Source organism: Bombus pascuorum, chromosome 15, assembly GCF_905332965.1.
Source record: "Bombus pascuorum chromosome 15, iyBomPasc1.1, whole genome shotgun sequence".
Taxonomy (NCBI): Eukaryota; Metazoa; Arthropoda; class Insecta; order Hymenoptera; family Apidae; genus Bombus; species Bombus pascuorum.
This window is the reverse complement of record NC_083502.1, coordinates 3,830,805-3,851,804: the sequence shown is the minus strand read 5'-3', so window position 1 is coordinate 3,851,804 and position 21,000 is coordinate 3,830,805. Positions and strand designations below refer to the sequence as shown.

The 21,000-nt window shown below is 33.0% G+C and overlaps 3 protein-coding genes across 6 annotated transcripts in view; 2 read left to right on the top strand and 1 right to left on the bottom strand.

Annotated features, from left to right (window-relative positions):
• LOC132914847 (probable cationic amino acid transporter) overlaps positions 1 to 6,965 on the top strand; it is a 66,040-nt gene extending 59,075 nt beyond the window's left edge. The window contains exons 12-14 of the mRNA XM_060974332.1: positions 5 to 98; positions 186 to 313; positions 834 to 6,965. Of these exons, the coding sequence (XP_060830315.1) occupies positions 5 to 98; positions 186 to 313; positions 834 to 1,159 (548 nt within the window). The 3' untranslated portion in view covers positions 1,160 to 6,965. The remainder of the gene's footprint in view (positions 1 to 4; positions 99 to 185; positions 314 to 833) is intronic.
• A 2,960-nt stretch (positions 6,966 to 9,925) lies between these two features.
• On the top strand, positions 9,926 to 17,063 carry LOC132914830 (protein obstructor-E-like). Its single transcript, XM_060974265.1, has 5 exons — positions 9,926 to 10,203; positions 14,715 to 14,918; positions 15,158 to 15,352; positions 15,983 to 16,181; positions 16,616 to 17,063. Exons 1-5 carry the CDS (start codon positions 10,140 to 10,142, stop codon positions 16,683 to 16,685), a joined length of 732 nt encoding a protein of 243 aa, XP_060830248.1. The 5' UTR covers positions 9,926 to 10,139; the 3' UTR covers positions 16,686 to 17,063.
• The window catches only part of LOC132914828 (parathyroid hormone/parathyroid hormone-related peptide receptor-like), a 30,985-nt gene continuing 27,048 nt past the window's right edge, over positions 17,064 to 21,000 (bottom strand). For 3 of the 4 annotated variants that reach the window (XM_060974258.1, XM_060974259.1, XM_060974260.1), the window contains exons 12-13: positions 20,124 to 20,287; positions 17,064 to 19,809 (exon numbers count right to left, since the gene is read on the bottom strand). In XM_060974258.1, coding sequence (XP_060830241.1) covers positions 19,684 to 19,809; positions 20,124 to 20,287 — 290 coding nt within the window. In that variant the 3' untranslated portion in view covers positions 17,064 to 19,683. Of the gene's footprint in view, positions 19,810 to 20,123; positions 20,288 to 21,000 lie in introns of those variants that run through there. The other variant, XM_060974261.1, reaches the window with a different exon arrangement.

The window sequence follows — 21,000 nt, the reverse complement described above, 5'->3', positions numbered from 1 at the left end:
TTAGGAAATATGGGAACGTTCACAACGATAATGATGTTCGCGTTCCTCTTTGCCATAATTGGAGTGTTGCTTGCCATAAGTAGAAAATCACAAAACAGGTAAATTTCAATTTGAAATAGAACTTTTACTTAAACTTCAACTAAATATTCTTTTACTCGTTTATTGTGAAATTGGAACATTTTTAGAAGTAGCGTAATGTTTATGACACCGGGACTCCCATTCGTGCCGGCGATTGCCATCACTGTGAACATATACCTCATCTTCAAGCTGAGCATCTTGACACTCGTCAGATTCACTGTCTGGATGATTCTCGGTAAACCTAACAAATTTCTTTTTTACTTTAATGCAATTTGAATCATGATTAGTCCAAGAGATATTGCATTTTGTAAGCACCTATCAACTAAACATTACTTTCACAATTAACCACAACATGTTATTTGAGTTCTGAAGAAGCTAGTGCAATGCTAATGGAAAATCCAAATATAATTCTTATTAGATATCTGGTTTACAACCTGAAGCTTCCAGAAGTAATACTTTATGTAATACGTACAGTACTTTTGATATTCTAGTACTTTGGATGTTTCTTTATATTATTAACTGCTAATACGTTTTTATATCTTTAAATTTCCCACAAATGCACAGGAATGTCAAATTCCTATTAATAATAATTCTACTTCTAATCTATTTTATCCTATTGATTACTCAGAATCACTAGTAAGAAGCATTTAAGGTATCTTGGCCTAAATATGTCCTAATAACATTTTAAACTTTCTCAAGTTACTAAAGTTCCAAATTATAAAACCTAATATAACCTAATTTATAACCTATCCTAGGTTTCATCATGTACTTCTACTATGGTATCAAGCACAGCAGCCTGGAGGAAGGAAACACTTCGGAGAATCTAGAGGAAAACGTGTCAGCCGGCAACATCGAATTGACAGTAACAGATACACAAAAGCAACAACCGCAACAACAGCAAACGCATCCGTCATACACGACGACTGATCGCAGCATCTATGAGGGCCAGCAACTGGATGCATTTGGGCAGCCTGTGTTCGGCAGCACGAACTTCGGTGGGACACCAAGTCAGAGGCCAGAAACTGCTGGTCAATCATCGCTGTTCATCGACCACGAAAGCTTCCCCACCTGGGACGATTGAGCGGCTATCAGCGCCGATATAAATATATATATTTGATGATATCAAGATAAATTATTATGCGAGCCTGACCGGCGTCGAGCGTTCATCGGCGTAAAAAAACGACCCTTTCGGAGCTCGCGGTGTATAATGGCCTTTGAGAGGTTATGAGGCGAGGGGCTATGGAGTTGGTACTCGCGATGCTATTCATTTATAATTTTTAGTTACCTAACACACAAGTTAAATATTTGGTAAGTGACATTATGTTTGAAAATGTCTTATTGGTTTTGACGTTAGGATGGTTCACAAAAAGAAGTTGGGTAATTGTTTTTCAAGAAGGTTCTTTTAAGTTCATGTTATGATTAATGGAGGACTGTTTGAGATTATGCGGTTGACAGGAATAGGTCGGATAGTTGCTTTTCAAGGAGATATTCTAATGTTATGTTATGTTATAATTATTCGAGAATCGTTTGAGATTAGAATGATTGACATAAATAAATTGGATAGCTGCTTCTGAAAGGTCTTTTAAAGTTAAATTATGTTATACTTAATGGTGAACTGATGCATTTTACTATTGAAAAGTTAAAGTTTCATTGATTGTAAGGTTACGGTGGTAGACAGATAAATTAGATAACTGATTTTCAAAGAGATTTCTTTGATATTATAGTTTATATTACGAATAATGCAGAATATGCATTAATGTTTGATCTTTAAAATTAGGGTGCCCAACATAAATAAGTTGGGAAGTTATTATTTAAGATGGCTGAAAGAGAATCGATGCATATGCTTCTTCAAGTAAAGTGTAATGATTTAATCATTTGTTTCTTCTGTGAAGAATTAACGAGGAAATTTCACGAACTGGCTTTTTTTTAAAAAAAGGATATAGAAACCCAGAATCTTTCTCGATAAGCGCTCGACGATTGTGCAGGAGGTGCTGCTTCGAAATTCTGAGCTTCCCTTACTAATTTCACTTCTCCACACTGAGAAACGTCAATTTCCAAATCCATCCTAATCGATCGTCGAGCATAATACACCTTTTAATGATCATTCAAAAGAACCCCCTGAATCGAAAAAAGGTAAAGACAGAAACAAAAATAGCGGAACCGCGAGTCTCCGATGGGCGAACTTGTTGACTACTGTTTGGGACGAATGTAGCAAATAATTTTCGCGGCAATATTTATTATTCTAGTTGTATAAAAGTGAGAGAGAGCGCGAGAGAATGGGAGAGTCTGAGAGTGCGAGAGAATGAGAGGCAGAGCTGTCAGAGGCGGAATCATGAAGAAGAAGAAGAAAAAAAATAGAAGTTGGGGAGAGACCATGGCTAAACTTTATTTTGGAGCATTCCGAATTTTTCACCTTTTTAATAATATGTGGTAGTTTTCGACGAATAAAATCTGAAAATACTGTATTTAAAACGCAGAGATTATTATCTTTAATGTTGTCTATACATCAAGTTTATGAATATTGGACAGTTTACTTAGATACACATGTTTTATGACTCATTCGGATTGGGAGCTCGATTAACTGAATAAATTGATCTTTGTTTGAGTTAGGTGTAAGTTAGATTTAATTAATATTATTAAGAAACATGTTGTTCTTAGATAGATACCAGCAAACTGAAAACCCGCAAAAGACGGGATGCGTTATAGAAGCCAATATGATAAAGACAACCTTACTGATCAAAGTCTAAACATCGTCCAAACAAATTGCGCAGTGTGTTAGAACTTTATATACACGTAATATCTAAAACGATGATCCCTGTCCATAAAAGTCATAGTTCTGCATTTTACTCCTCAAAAACTCTCATACGTTATGAAAATAAGTATAAATTTGGTATGCCCCAAAAAAAAGTTCAACCGCAACCATTACCATTCTTAGATGTAAAGCGACACTTGTGTTTTCCAAGAGAGCATTTTAACTGCTGAAAGATACGTGTAGACGTGCAGCTAATTGATGAAGAGAGAAGAATTAAAGAAGAAGGCGATCGTAACAAAGAAACTTTGTTCCTGAGAGTCGAAGAAAACACGAGAGTAAAAGATGAAGATGGAAAGAAAGAAAATGGCGGAGAAAATATGAAGAAAGAAAGAAACTGGATCTTGCCTAAATCTAGTCTTTCCCAATCTTGAAAAAAGCTTAGAATTATATGATTATAATCTTACAAGAGGAATTTTAATCTTATCTTGTACGTTAAACTGGAATTGCGACGTGAAGTCGCGTTTCCATTGAATATATTCAATTAAAGATTGTTAGCCCCCTGCTAGACACCATAAATGGAGTTCTATGGGAGTTGCAGAGGGCTGGTATGAATCAACAAACAGACAAATTAAATAAATAAATAGATAGAAAGAGAGAGACAGAGAGAGAGAGTAATATGTAGATTTGAAATTATTGATATTTTGAAATTGGTAACAATTCTCAGCTCTGGGGTGCCCTACTATGGAGCACCATAAGAAAATGGTATCTGTTATTTGATTACAAATATTCTTCAGTAGAAAACATCCAGTTCTAATAACGACAAGTTCCTACAACGACTGTTGATCGCTTAATTGTTATTATTTATAAATGGTTTTATGTATCTTACGTTCTAGAGTAGAGTTGTGATTATTACTAGTAGATATATTACCGATAATCTTAGGTTTGTTTGTTTTTAAAATTAACAAAGAAGAGAATACTCTTGGAATGTCATAAACGTCCATTCGATGATCGTATTTGTCATTTTGCTTTGGGAAACAAAGAGAAGAAATTGTAACGTGGAAAATTGTGAGAACAAGGGAAGCTGGTATAAAAATGGAAAATTTGAAAATAAAGAGTAAAAGTTTTAGGAGGAAAGTTCATAAGTGGAAAAATTGAAAAACTGAATAGAAGAGTTACAAAATGGGAAAATTGGGAAAATGAACAAGTGGAAAAGTGATAAGGCAAAAGGGAAAGAAGAAATTACAGCGGAAAGACAGCTACAGGGGGCAGCTTGGGAAATTTACGTCTCTCCATTTATTCTATTCTCGGATCTCCATATCGGATCTACATATCGATCAGTGATCTTTTCACATATCAGTCTGCACCTTTTGCAAGGAAAAAACCGTGAAATTCTGGTAGTAGAACGAATGATCAAAGAAGAGAGCGCAAGAGTGGGAGTAAATGTCGCGGAAGAATGAAAGATTGATCTGAACATTTATCTTTAAGTATTAATGCGTCTGTTAAAAAAATTTTTCTAATATATATATATATTATATTATATTATATTATATATATATGTATCATATATATATATATATATATATGGCGAGATATACTTTCTATGCGCAACCATCGATCAATAGGTTCGATCGGGGATCGATCGATCCAAGAACGAGGCTGCTGTCTTAGGATTTTTTTAGTTTTCAGTTCCGAACCCTGTAACGTCGCTATCAGAAGCTTATCGGCGATGAAGAAGAGTAACAAACAGTATTTTCCAAATATAACTTTAACTACGATATCGATTTTGTTATGTTAACTAGGTTAGGTTAGAAAGATTCTAGAAAAATTTACTTGAAAACAAAGTACAACCATATCTCGATTAAGATAATCGAAAAACAAAGATCGATTAAGGAAGGCACGAGTCTTCGATGTGGACTAGTAACATAATTAGGGGAAAATGTCTTCTTCATCCCCTATATGCTTCGATCTAAGTTGAGCGGTGATCGCTGTTCCGAATATCCGCTTATTCGGTATTGATTAGCAATCTTTGTACATCCCTGACAGTTTTTGAACGAGTATCAATAACATCGAAACACTTTTAATCCCTGGAATAATATTGGAAAAGGGAATTCCTCGAGAAAAATTCTTTAGAAGGCATAGCAATCAAATTACTCGACATATTATTAACTTTGTTCGTATAAAGAAGCTTTAATACGCTCTAAATAGTTGATAACGTTTGATTTAAATCCAAGTCGGACTATTTACTGGCTGGGTACATTTTCAGTTTTAGTTGTTAACCGAATACATATCACTATGACTAACGTCCTAATAGAAGAATATTAGAAAAGAAAATGGTTAATGATTGTTGATACTCGTTGAAATCGTTGAATGAAAGATTGGAAACCATAGCGTAATTATCGATCCACAAAACAAACTAGACCTTTGCGCTAGGGAAAAAGCCAGGAGCTGAAGTTGTTTGAAGATAAATGGCTCCATTTTGTGAAAGAACAGTGCCTGCACATCCACTAAAAAAATTCCTGAATCGTCAAACAAGGCTTAGAAATAACTCGAGCTCCAAAAAAATAGAGAACTTTGATCTTTCTTTTCTCTTGTGGAACGTAAAATTTCAAGAATCTCTTTTACACATCAATGGAGAAGAATAACGACGGCAAAAGCGGAATCTCGACGCGGCACTTTGCTCTTTGCTTTTTTAGTTAGTCTTTCAAATTCTTAGATAGGAGGAAATGGCCTACTGCGACGTATGGCTGCTCGATGAACCTCTGACATCTTCCTACCAACGCGAATGAAATCTCAGAAACTCCCTAGAAAGAAGAACCTTTTATTTTTTGACAACATACATAAGAAGAGCATAAAATTACCAAAAGTTCTTATCAAGTTGATTGACAATTTTTAAAAAGAAATGTTCTTGTGCGATTGTATAAGTATTGCAAGCATAAGGCGATGTGTTGTTCAAATTTTTCTTCTACTCGTTCTCTCGTAAGGAAAACAGGCGAGAAAAATGATTTTTCGAGTAGAATCGACTAACGTTAGGTTCACTCAGGCTCATCAAGCACCATGCTCGAACAAAGCGTACTTCGAAATTGCGGTAAATTACTCCGGAACACTGAAAAGAGAGCGAAGTGATGTTAGAAAAATATAGTCACGTGTTCAGTGGCGCGACTTACGATGAGAATTATCTTCCAACGCGTTTGACGAGCGAGAGGGATCGTGTGCGTCGATTTAAATAAACGTTCGCTTCTTTTTCTCGTTTGCTGCAAACAGGGAAGTGACGCCAGTACGGGGTAGAAACTAGTTTTCTTCGTTTCCCGTTCGGTTTCTACCTCCAAGTAACCATAGAGTTTCCACCCAGATCCCTCTCTCTTCGTTCTCTACATATATGGACAAACTCGTGAAATTTCGTTCGAAAACGAGGGTATCTCGATGGAAACTCGCTTTTCAGAGTTCTGATCGTGCATCCTCCACCGAAAGTGAGGAATCACCTCGTTTGGTACATCGTGTAGAACGATGTTGGTCCTTCCACACATTGCGTTGGATGGTACATGGTCCACCCACACTCTGGACGAAACAAGAAATCAGATGCATTATTTATTCAACTTTTATTCGGTATATTTAACATTTTACAATATTATATATTTACAATTCTATATTGTTTTGAGGTTAGGATACGTTTCTTGTTACGGGAACGGATAAGGATTAAAACAAAGAACAAGAAAATAGATAAACGGACAAAGACATATCATTTGAGTATTATTTGGAGAGATCAATTCGATTGTTTTTGAATTGAATAATGCAGAAGCTTTTTGAATCGTCTTTAAAGTTAATAATTTTAGAAAAAATGTGAAAATTGAGTAATATGTTCCAGCGTGGAGGAGTGAAAAGGACAAAAGACAACGGAGTAAGAGAGGCAGAGAGTGAAAGGTTGAGCGTGAGAGGGAGAACTAGATCGGAGAATGTGTGTCGGTGTAATTATCAAAATACAAATTTTTTTTCTTCTCTCGGGGAAAATCGTGGTATCTTGGGAAGATATATGCGCACTAGGAGGACAGAATTTTCCATGTAATATATATACCCTTACGTAACTACGTTGTTTAATATTGATAAGGATCAAAAATAAAAGTGATTATTCAGAAAGTAACCAACTGTGGATTTATTTTCGAAAAATGAAATGTGTACCATTCCCGGAAGAATCTCAAAAAGTAACATAGCTTGACTTGGGTATTCTTATGGGTATCTGGTAATTTCCGCGGCTAAGGCCGTTGACGAATAGAGTCAATTATTATCATATGTAATAATTTTAGAAAAAGTGCAGAGACAACGAGACTGGAACTCTGATTTCGTAGTGGTAGCTGGCCACGTTACCGTCTTAGACACTGGTCTGCCAAATTAATTCTCTTAATTAACCTTCTTTATAAATGAAAATTTGTTTCATTTGCAGATATAGTGACAGATTTCAGAGCTACACACACCGCCAACTTTAGGCCAAAGAAGTGCAGCCTAACAATTTCAGGCTAAAGAAGTTCCCTACGTTATCACCCGCCAAAGAAATCTATGTTACCGATCAATGATAACACCTTGTTGCATATTATTATCGACCAAGGATATAAAAGATTGTTACATATCTACCTGCCAAAAAATCAGTTTTTTCAATACGAATTCGGCTAAAACCGTAGTTTTATGCCTTGTTTGTAATTTCATAAGAAAATTTAGTTTTGATTCAAACCGAACATCTACCGTCGATAACGTCGCATGCGATACAAAAATGATACGAGGTGTCAGGTGACCTCAAAAATGCAGAACATGAAAAAACATTGAACGTCACATCTATTCGATACCTCGGCAGTGACATTGTTGTGTACATATATTTCAATTATTTTAATTTGTTTAATCAACGTATTTCTTTTTGTAAATAATCAATTATGGACAAGAGTTCGAAGCATCGGGATATGCCGAGATTTAGAAAATTGGATTAGGTTAAAGTGTTAAATAAATAAGCAAAGTTCCGCTTATGTAAAAATAAAGTGTTTATTGTGTCCAAGGTGATTCTGAGCGTTTGAAATAAGTCAGAAGATTCTCACAGTGTCCATAAAATGAACAAACTTTCGTTAATAAAACAAAATTTAATTAAAAGGATTAAATTCATCTTTCTTTCTATATTCCTTTTAAATCACGAAATACCTATATAAAAGTTTACAAATTCTAATCAAAAAATCGAAGTACTCATTTAAATAATATTTAACTTTTCGCAAACTAGGTCGAATTATCGAACATTATCAGTTACGTTTAATTCAATATCATAATTTGGTAATGTAAAATATGTGTATTCCGATAACTTATTCTGGCTCAAATATGTTATTCAGAATAATGACAACAATCGACGGAGCAAAATAAAAATTTTCATTATAAATTTCACAAATAATCAATTAATAAAGATTATATAACATTCGTTTTATTAATAATGTGTTTTATGATGATAATATTCTTTATTGTATATCAGATTTTACATCTATTAAGAGGAATTTTATTATAATAATTAATTACAAATAATAATTTAAATGTATTTCATTAGTAAATATTAATTTATATTTATTATTATTAAAAGTTCATTGTCCACGCCACTTTACATAATATTAAAATACACCAAATTTTAAATAGGAGATCTCAAAGTTATATTAGTTTTTCATATTCATATCGATATTTATTATTTTATTTGAGTTACTAAAATAATCTATAGCTTCCGAAATTATAACGATATATTCCATCATGGGTAAGGAAATGCAATAATATTTCATATCACGAGTCCCACGCATCTCGTTAATTTTTCAATTTGACTTCTCTCGTAAAAATAATGGTTAACCATACCATAAGGCGTAAACTAAAATCAATTTCACGTTATAATAACCATCGAACGCTACACAAAGGATCGTATCGAAACACTGCTGGGAACGAATTCTGCTTCAAGACCAAAGAGTCATGTAATTACTCTTTACAATGGCAATGAATGAAACGGTGCAAAGTCAATTCTTCCTCCTGCAAATTAACACGAAAAACAATAGTTCAAATAAATTGGTAATATAGAAAAGAAAAGAAATTAATAAATTTAAAACAGAAAGTAGAAAAAATAAAAATCAAAGTGTACAAACGCATTCACCTAAGTGCAAAACTAATTATCTCGCAAGGGTTTTATCTACCATAATTTTGATTATTGATAGAACACGTAAAACATTTCCAGAAAAAAATGATACTGACAATGTAACTGTGTTTACGAAGAAATTATCAATACTCGCTTTCGATGATTCATTTTCACGTGAAAATGTAAAGGACACAAATCCTTTTGTGGAAGTACGCAGGAAAGAATAATACATATATAGAAGACATAGAAAAAAGCGGTGAATTTGCGCAACGTTGGACGATGTGCTAAGTTTCGCGGTTGGAGAAGCCTCGGGCGTCGAACCAGCAGAGCCTTGACATTTTCTTCGATTTTTTCTATGTATCGCTCGTCTACAAACCTTTTCTTCGATACGTTAGAAAAATAAGCTGTAAGATGGACAGACTCGGTTTGGAATGTTACTTTGCATTGCGAAGAAAGTGAGGTTAGGATGACATTACAGGCGCCGTTTTGAAGAACCAATATTTCAAATCGGAAGAAGAACTATTTTTGAATAAGAAAGCTAATGCGATTGTATGAAAAAAATTAATTTATTCATACACATAGATACGGACATTTTTTATTTTAATTGTACCTATAGATTGAGATATAAAAAGTATAATTTAAAAAAAATAATTACGCATTAGGTCATTGTTTCCATTTTGTAATATAGAAATACACCAAAATATTTCTTTATAAATACAATTTTTTAAAAGTAAATAAAATGCACATAATGTATAAAAATACGTAAAATATCCAAAGTAGATGAAACAAATCTCAATTCCAGGTCCTATCCTTTTATTTGTATTTCTAAAAATATATATTCGCAAAAATATTTCCAGTCAAATATGATTTTATCTAATTAAATATTATCGAATGAAGTAGAAATATACAATGCCCTACTAATATACAATATTCTCACCCAATCTTCAATTTCTATCCAAATCCAAATTTCTATTACTCTGCCATGGTGATCTATTGCAAATCCAAATTCGTCTTATATAACATAGTATCTCAAAATTTTGAGAGATGCCAAAAAACGTACGAGGGAGGAGAAGATCGAGGAGCCGGTATGCGTGGTGGTAGAGCGAAGATCATAAAAGCTCGTGAGCAGGAGGATTCAGATAGTTTTGGTTTCGGAAGTCGAGACAGCAGGAGCTCGAGATGACCATAACAACAACGACCGTTCGTTTGTTGATCGCCTGCGGCGTCCTCGGCTTCGCGAGCTGTGAGTACTGTGAGCAGTTGGAAAGTTTCGCGGGACGGCACAGGGGCAAGAGAGGGTCTGCCCTCTGTGGCCCTTTTCACACGCGATACGTGTATCACGAACTGCGTATTGCGATACACGTTCGTGATACACTTCTGGAAATGAAACGTACAGTCTCATTTGTTCGTGTATAGGTTGCCTGTGTCTATCGCCTGTGTCGATCATTCTTTGATCTACCGACTTCATACGAAAAGTATCGCCAGCGGCGGAGGTACTTGGGATACACGAAACCAGTATCGCGATACTATATGTCACGAAAATCGTCGTGTGAACGCTTCCATTGATATATACGTAGGGTAAGTGCTCCTAATATCGCCTAGGCCTAGCCCGTAATATCGCTCACCAGTAATATTTTGAGAAGAAAAAAAAATAGGAAGGATTCGGCAACATAAGTTCTACGCAAATATATATGTATGAAAAGATGTATTTTATACTTGTACATGAAACACAAATAGTATCTCTTTCGCTCGAGACTTTACCTTTTACTTGAAAACAACTAAAAATTTGGTAGGCGATATTGGGGACACTTACCCTAGATTCAGTATCTATCTGGAAGGAGGACTATCGCTCACGTATTTTTATATCTAATATTTCCCAGATATTTCCATATGTGGCACTTTCAGCCAATACGCGTGCTCCTCTTTATGATTGTGTTACGTCTATTAGAAATAACCAACCAGACTCGCATTCCTTCCAGAGGGCTTCTTTTCAGCTCTCGTCTATACGAGATCGTATCTTCGAGAAAGCGAACGCCGTTCTCTTCATTTTGCAAAGCAGAATCAGTGACATTTCTTGCGTCTTATAATATACGGTTCTGTGATTACTTATGAGAGACTCTTCCTTAGGGAGACTATCTTATTCATGATAGACTGCAAAATGAAAGATATTATTATCCCTTGCAATTTAAATTATTCAAAATATATCGTGTAACGAAAAATACGTTTTATTTGCAAAAAGAAAAATATTATCGCTTGTAATTTGCTCGTTCTGATGGAATTAATTAAGAATGGATGATAGGTAAAAAAGAAATTGTGTAATCATGGAAAAAAATCTCTATTTTCAAGGATAACGTTTCTAATTTCCCAATTTTCTAATAAACTATAAAACTTTAATGAATATTTTTAATAAATACCATATTAATTTCTGCAAAGGCCCTCGATTAATTAAATGTTATTTAATTAAATGCAAATACTAAGATATTAATATACAATGTTCTTACTCAAGCTAGAAGAATCTACACCATTCTTAAAACATACAGATAGATGAATATATAACTTTCAAGTTCAAGTGTCACATGATAGAACAGATATAATTAGCAATTTTGTATTCAGTCAATGGAATCACGTGATAAAAATTATAATATGACGATTATTACAGTGATATCCCTTCACTGTAGTTTCTTTGTTAATCATCACAGTTATTGCGATAATAGGGATTTCAGAATCAGTATAAGTGCTAGTAATTGCAGTGAAGATAAAAATTGGTAGAGTACCTGTTGCAATGAAGTTTACAGCTCTTTAAAATCTGATCTTTTATGATACTCATATTAGATATCTTTTATCATAATGCCCCATAAAACAAGACATCTACAATAATGCTAATCTGTTATCAAATACTGTTATCTATAATACTAAAGATTTACATATACATAATATCCATAGAATATTTCCCATAATACTGATCTAACCGGTTCTTTCAAGAATCCAAGAACCACTGTCTCTTTTATGGATTCAGAATGCATTAAAAGATACTTCCACAGATTCTTCTGGTCATTATGTAGGTTCGTCAACTAGTGGAAACAGATGGAGAGAGATATTTCAATGGCTTTAGCTTGTTTGCTCATGTAAATTGTGTCTTATTGCTTAGGTTCCAAATTATCCCATCGATAAAAATAGTCGTGTTTGTTAAAATTCATTGACTGTCCCGGTAAACCATTCGGCTCTTCATCATCGTGTTGCATCACCGTGTCACGTTTTGCACGACCGTTCTCTCACGATATAACGATAATTTTCGTTATCGTTATACGATCAAAATCACACCGTTTCTCATTAAGATCCTCACTCGATTGCAAACCCCAGTGTTATTTATTATTCACGCTACAAAAGAAATCAACTTTTTAATGCCGAAGATTTATCTAAAGGAAAGGAAACTTTTAGGTGTTAATTCGCTAATACCGAACACGTCAATTAAGAAATGAAACATTTACAATATATTCTTGCATTATTTTCCAATAAAGTATGCTATAAATCATAGATTTCCGATTTTGTAATACGTTACGTAAACTGAAGACGACGATCTCGACGCCTGAGGGAAGCTACAGCTTCCGCTAAGTGAAGGAGAGATACTTAATCCTGAACTGGCATTAAGTGGTAATTTGACAGTATCATCACGCTATACTTTCAGACTTTCATACCTTCCGTGATTTTTACGCGTTTTATATGTATACATATATGTAAGAAATTCTACAAAAGTTCACTTAAGTACTTTCAAGCATATAGTTTGAATTCATAAAATTTAGATTTTCGAAAAGGTGAAAGGAGAAATCCTTTTATTTGCAACTATTTTATAACGCTAACTACTTATCCAAAATACTTTTCCACAATTCCGTAATAATTTTTAAATCCATACCAAACTCCGTACGTAACTCGTTTTATGTACGTCTTTTAATAACATTGCATTTACATAACTATTAGACATTATTTCACTCCTTAGTTGTTAGTCAGTGAACTGAGCTGCTAATTTGCCAAATCGGTTAATTTCGCAAATCGTAAAATAGAGAAAGTTGATGAAATTATGTAAGAAGCGTCAATTAAATGCTTTTCTATCAAGAAATTTAAAAAATATCAAAAAATAAGATTAACCACTTCGATCTGTGAACGACTTGATTTAGTTTCAATTTCAATTTCGGTTAGTATAATTGAATAATATTCACCGTAAGATGAAGATAGATAGAGAAGCGCGGAGGTCAAATCGCATCCTCGAACTTTCTCCGTTCGAGACTTCGATAGTGAGCGTGAATACGTGCGCGGTTCAGGGACCGGTTTCGTCTTCAAGGTACTGCATTATGCAAGGGGCCAGGGTTTCCCAATCCGAAGGTCCGCGAAAAGAGCTCTGCAACTATTAACCATTCATTAGCAATCAGCGTCATTAGCAATCAATCTGTGTTTGCTTAACTTCTCAATAAAGAAATAGAATGGTGTTGAGCGAAAAAGAGGAAGAAATTTTTTAAAAGCTCTTTGAGTATGTAAAACAGGGAAAAGTATGTTACAGAACTGATAATTAAGGTAGTGGACAATCAGGGATATTTTTGATATTTAATAATAAAATAACGAAAGAATTTGGAGAAAAGATTTTATGGGAAACTTGTGCAAAACATATTAAAATAAATTACGATGGATATATAAAAAACAGTAGCGAATAAATTAAAACAATTAATATACATATATACATAACTTTATATTGAGATTGACGAGTTAAAGAAGAACTAGACCAGATTTATAGAGAACAGATTATTAAATTTAGTAAAACTAAATCGAGTGGATAAAAATTGAATCAAAAATTCTTAATAAACTGTGACGAGTTACTTTTATCTTTTAGAAAATGATAAAGCACAGAATTTCTTAAAATCTACTTTGAACTGATGGAAAATGAAAACATTTCGAAATATCTATTCCTGGAAGATCATCGTCGTGGATCACTTTAGAAATTATGAAGTAAGAGGCACAGAACCAGTGCAAAATGATTCTGTAACAGAAGATGAAATAACTCGGACGATTTCATAAAACTCTCATCGAGAAACTCTGTCGTGAAATAATATCGGAACAGGTGTTTGACAAATGTACGTTGAAAAAACTGGATTCTCCTGACAGCTTCATCTTCACGTTCCGTAACAGTTATTTGCAATCTCAAGAGAATGTTCTTCTGTTATACTGTGACTGCTTCATTATTTTCCCTGAAATTCAAATTTTCATTATTAATTTATTTCATTATTAAATATATAACATATATGATATATATAATAAATATAATACGATATTAAATTATTATTAAACAACATTATTGTTCGCATTACATATAAACATAGTTTTTAATATTACATAGGAAAACTGGATCGTTTAATATGTTTAGGAGAATTTTCACCTATTACTTCAATTGAAAAATATGTTTGGAAATTGCAAAAATATTAACAAATATATATTGCAACATATCTACAGAAACAGTTGTATAAGCTGTTGTAAAAATATTCCAAAAAGGAAACCTAAAAGAAGCATATATTAAAATGAACTTATTATTTTTCTGAACCAAACTGTTTCAAACATTTTTCAATGTAACAATTCCTCTGGAAGAAAATCGAGGGTGGAATATTTATTGGATCATTAACAACCCAATTTTCCCACAGAGTATGGAAATAACATGATTCAAGATTAAATAGAGTTAGCAAGTAAAGAAAGCTGTTTATCTTATTTTTACAGCGGCCAGCGTATACAAAGATAGCTGTCCTGAAAAGAATGGTCGATTTTCTGTGCCATCCCAATGTGACGCTTACATCGAATGTATCGATGGTATCCCCGAACACAAATTATGTCCTGAGGGACTCTTATTCAATCCTAACGTGAGGTTCGCCTATCCTTGTGAATATCCTGCGGGTGTGGATTGTGATGGAAGACCTAACCGACGTTAGTATCATGTGAAAACAGTTTTTTCAAATTTGATAATTTTTTGTAAATTAACTCTGCAATATTATACTTACATTTTACAGAATCTAATTTTTACATTTTATAGAATTTCATTGATATTATTCACATTAGGAGAATTATATATTTTAATCATTGAGAATATGTGAAGACAGAATTTAAATGCTTGAAAAATAATTTTAATTGGCAATTACATTAAAGTAATAAAAATTAATTTTCAGAGACACCACAGCCAACGGATGACTGTCCCCATCAGTATGGTTTCTTCAAAATCGGAGATCAACACAATTGTGGTAAATTCATGTCCTGTGTAGAGGGGAGAGCACATGTTTTCCACTGCCCCGAAGGGTTGGCCTTCAACTCTGAATCTTATCGTTGCGACTGGCCTGATCAAGTACCAGACTGCGATGTTGAATGTGAGCGGATTTTATATCTCCTCTTCTTTACATCTTTTAAACGTGTTTTTTTTTTTTTTTATCTTCTTTCGTCACATCACAGCGTAAGGAATTTTTTACATATTAAAAGCATAATACAAGAACAGGATTCCTACAGAAAGTGGAAGATGATGAGTTAAATCTAAACACATAATTCTTTTCACATTCTCGAATTCTTACAAATATATATATTTTAATATTAAAGAATTATAAACATTTAAGACATTTGTAAGATATTTATTTTTAATTTTCAAGTTTATCGTCAAAATTTCAAATTAATGAAAAATTTGCCAAATATATTGGGAATAATTATTTTTGCTATTGCAATTGAGGTGCATTCTGTAACAGGACAGAAACACAAATTAATATTTCAAGAGAGTTGGATTTTTTTTAAGTAAGTTGACAACTGTTGTCGTTAAGATACCCAAAGGAAATGATTTTGATGTTATTTTAAATTTCATTAAATATGTCTAATTAGGGCAAGAACATTTATACCAATAACTTACATAATATGGTAGCAGAAAGTGAAATTATGCTGTTGTGTGATTCGTGACTTCAATTATTCGCTGCACTATTTAATTGTTAATTACTGCTTTACTATTGTCAATGTAGCATTCTTAGGACTCCGGTGCCCAAATGATCCTAACGATGAAAATCGGCTTTACAAGTTTGAGTTCTACGCCAGTCCTTATGACTGTCAGCGTTATTTCGTGTGTGTGAATGGTCGGCCACGTTTGCAGGTCTGCGAAGAAGGAAAGGCTTTCAGCCAACTGGAAAACACATGTCTTCCCGCGCAGAACGTCAGTGGATGGTAAGCGGATTTCCAATAAATTTCAAATAAATCTCAAACAAGAGATGCAATTCTGTCAACGCTTCTTCACTCGCCTATTTGACTTCCTCCATGTACAAAGGGAACTAAACATTATATAATCTTATTAGTTATATCAGATAATTAGTGTAGGATTCATAATAATAATAATAATAATAATAATAAAAATTATAATTTCTTAATTCTCTAATAAATCTTTTTCACTATTTTGTATTGTTAAATACTAGTAATATAATTATTTGTCTACTTTAGTAATTAGGTAAATTTTGTAATTGGAGCTTCTAAGTAATTGACCAACGTATAGAAACACAATATTCCATTAAAGTCGTTCCTCTATAATTTAACATTACGTAATTCTTCCATAAAATTGTTCATTTGCTGTGAATTTTTATTTAATATATCCTTTTTATTTTCAGTGAACCACTCGGTTTGCCGCATGAGAAAAAGAAAGTTCCGTTAATAGGTACAGTTGTAGAGGGATCATAGTGATGACTTTCATGTACGAATGAATGATTTGCAAAGATACACGTTCATTTGAAAGTAAAACTATCACGAGTTGCTTTCGAGAACATTTCTCGCAAATGGACACTACGTTGAGAGTGAATATCCGATTTGATAGTGGCCAGCATAGTCGATCTCAACGCAGTGTCCACTTGCAAGACATATTTCGAGAAAATAACACATGCAATTACTATTGTGTGCCACTGTAGAAACTACAAGGAAATGAGTAGAATGTAATAATGTAAATACATGAATCATTGATAAGAACTATTGTAAAAATGATGTGCTTGTATTTAGCACATAATTGTAGACCAAATAGTTTTCAAATAAAAAAAATCTGTTAGGAAAATAACAAACAATGTATACATATTTTCCACATTATTTCAATCAGTTATGAACTTTTACATCGAATATACATATATAACAGCTTGGACTTGATCTCTAAAATAGAAAGCTGTTGAGACAAAAGGTAGTATAAATGTTTCTAAATATGGTACAATCCAATGCAATTACGCATTTGTACTTTTTAACAGAAATAGTACTTTTCCATGATTTAATCAGAGAAAATGTTGTATCTGAGATGCTCTCATATACTGAAATATTTCATGTATTTAAAAAATTTACATATCAAAGTACTGAATCTGTTTATCAAGCCTTCATTTTAAATTCCAGCTACTACACTGATTTACTAATTATGATTCATTCGTAATATTGATATGTTCGTTCAATAATATTTTCCCAACGAATCTTCCTAGTAAAACAATAACAGCGAATAAGAAAGGAAACCAATAATTGACAATGAAATTGACATCGAAAAAATTCCACGTAACCCTCGTTAATCGGAATGTCTCCATATATCTATGTTTAATTATGAACAGTCTAGAACGTGATAACGGATATTGATTAGATTTGGAATACAGATAGGCAATAAAGCACGTGGAAAATTTTCAACCGATCTCCTCGCGTTCGTAAACTTAATTCATTGCAAGAAATAACAACCCGAACACACATACAAGTATACACAAGAATAAAAACATACATTTGCTTGCAATTGTACATCATAAATACACACGTCACTGACAATTATTCACATATCCTATGTACAAAGTGATAAACGACAAAGAACTACATATTGACAGTTAATCCAGACACATTAGGAACCGATATGGACATCATTCGATTTCAATCCGTTCCATATTAGCAAAATACAAGTCTCAGGAAATCCACGTAACCCCTGGTCAAATGAATTCTTTGCTGACACTAGTACTACCAATCTGAACTATTTTCTTAATCTTTTTATCCTGATAAGAATCAAGAGTAATTCTGTCAAACATATGTTTTGTATTTTTCGCAAAACCATTAGTGGATGGTAGTTCTAGAGATAATGCGATATTTACAGACTAACGGTCGTTCACTTTGCTCGTAGACTACACGAAAAAATAATTGAAGAGGGATGTACGATATATAAAGCTAATACATATGTATATCCAACTCAAATTATTATATATCTATATCCGTTTACAGTCGGGTTCAACAGATCCTGATGCAGTGTATATAACATCTACAGGTCAAAGGATAGAAGATCATGTATAAAAAAATAAACGTATGTCTTTAAGTTTAAAATCTCCAGTTCACAGTTTTAAAGAATCTGGGATATATTATTATATAGAAAAATAGCTGCTGAAAAGTCTTGAAAAGCATTTGTCATTATTAATTTATTATCAGTATATCCACAGTGCAACGTTAAACGAGGAAAGATAGATTTATTAGCCAATAGTTTCTTATTTTCTAGTCATATAATAAATATCCGCCGACACATACGTATAGAAACACTTATTCTTTTTTATTTTTATAATATACAGCACTAACACAAATGTCATGAACATTTATTCTTGCAAAGTGATAAACGATAAAAAGGACTCATTGGACACGGATTCAATTACAACTTGTCCCACATGGATAACGTACAACTGCAAGGGAATCCGTGTTATTCTGGTAGAACGAATTCTTTGCCAATACGAAAATGACCATTCTATTATGTCATGTCTCAATAATAAACAGTGGCAAAGGTTTTAACTCTTTGGTCGACGTAAAAAACCACATTGAAAAGTTTTCCGCCGAAAAACTTGAAAAGTTTTGGAAGAATGCAATATTCAAGTTGCGTGAAAGATAGAGAAAGGTTGTGGAACAAAATGGCATCTATATAATTCAATAAATGTATATCCAAATTTAAATGTGCTGCATTTGAATTTTCTTTAAAAATCGGAACGAACTTTCTGAGCGACATGTATATCTAGTTTAAATTATTATAATTTCACACGCACTTACAGTTAGACTTAACGTAACTTGATGCAGTTCGTAGATCTAGAACATAAGAATTTCTGTAAAGAATAAACGCGTGTGTTTAATCTTACAGTTGGCAATTTAAAGTAAAATGGCCATAGAAATACTGGCAAGCAATTTATCACTGTTACAGTTCAGCGTTAAATTGTATTAATTACCCTACGGTGATAATACTTGTCAATTAAATTGTTTCGTAAATCACTCTATAGTAAAACTCAATAAAATCCTTTAGAAACTTTTGTATAACAATTATAATGCAAATATTATACGTTATAATTGTATTAAAAACATAGAAGTTTACTATTTCTTGGTAAAAAGATTTTGTTTCAATAGTATAACATCTACAAATATAGAAAATTTGTATGTCCAGCTTCCCTCGTTTTGGCAATTTCATTATAAAAAATATAGAGTAATAAAAAAGCAGTAGAAGAAACGTGGATGTTGAATTATTCAAGACTTTTTAGCAGCGTTATGATTAAAACAGTTTTGGCGGACCGTTGATGGATTTACAGTCTTCATATGTTTTATAATAATCGTGTATAGTACACGTCCTTTCGCTGAACAAATTTTCTCATTACTTTTATTAGCTGTTTGCACGCAGAGTCTTAGTAGTAAACTGATTTAAATCTGATTACGGGTTTTATGAGAGCCCATGATGTAAATTGTGTAGCTCATAGGCGAGATGACAACACTCTGAATCACTCCAACAATGCTGCTCTCGAATTCTATCTGCATTGAGCCCTGTGCAAGGTGTTACTTCCGAAACCTAAAATAAAATCCAATCTTAGAACATAGATTTATTAACCCCTAGTTAGCTGAAAGTTCATGAAAAAATAAATTAGCTCCATTTAATATACTTTTAAGTATATTATTAAATATTTAATTAATTCATTAATTGATTAAATTTATTTATATAAGTAAATAAACGCTCCAATATCTTTGAAATTTCTATGACATATTCAATATATTCGATTTATTATACAATTCTAAAAATCTACTTTATAAAATTTATACTTGATCATGTGGATAAAAAGGGTGTAACTCCATCACTTAGATGAGTGGAGAAAACTCTGTACTCACGTTCGAGCAAAAGGAAAGTAGCGATTGATCCGTGTATTTACTGTAGAGGGGTGACGTGTGATTCGCCTGTTGATCCTGATTTCCCGGATATGCGCTCTGTCCGTTCCCTGCGATTTCCAAGTAACCTCTACTGCTCGCTAAACTACCTCCTCGCGTACCAATATCTGAGAGAATGAGCAGTCACATTCCTTAACGCTTAGATACCCTCTTCAACTCCATCAGAAATACATCAAATATAACGAATCAGACCAATTTACATTGTAGCTCACGCAATTTTACAAACAGAATACTTTCAATGTTGACATAAACAAATATAGAATGGCAAATAAAATTGTTTAAAAAGAGTTTGAGAATTTACAATTATTCTACCATCTAAAACTCATTTTTTGGTGACAATATTATATATGGCAAGACAAAGGAGCAATTTTGTATGAAAGATTGAAGAGGCATTGATAAATCAACGTGAAAAACATTGAAAGCGACATATTATACCATCTTTAAAATTTTAATATTTTGTCCACTTTGGAATGAAAAATATTAGAGATCTACAAGCAAGAGAGCAACTATTCTGTACAGAGATTTGCAAGAACAAATGCAGAGATTCGCTGTTTCTACCGAACCATAAATCAAAGAAAATGGAAAACAAAATAAATGGGAAGAGGAACTGCATCATCATCATTCACGACAAATTATAACGAATGACTGGTGAAAGTCTTGAGCACTGGAATATTAATAACCAGAAAAGAATATCAAGTTGACTACTAATGATTCTTATTAATGATTCTCGCTTTAATCACCAACTATCATATTCTATAGATTCACTGTAGAATAACAACCTATTTCTCAATGTATTATAATTTAATACGGACTGATATCT

Bases quoted from the DNA above. Each gene is read 5' to 3' on its own strand.
- LOC132914830 (XM_060974265.1), top strand. From the start codon at position 10,140: ATGACCATAACAACAACGACCGTTCGTTTGTTGATCGCCTGCGGCGTC. The intron at 10,204-14,714 runs GTGAGTACTGTG...TTATTTTTACAG, and splicing joins CGTCCTCGGCTTCGCGAGCT to CGGCCAGCGTATACAAAGAT. The intron at 14,919-15,157 runs GTTAGTATCATG...ATTAATTTTCAG, and splicing joins TGATGGAAGACCTAACCGAC to AGACACCACAGCCAACGGAT.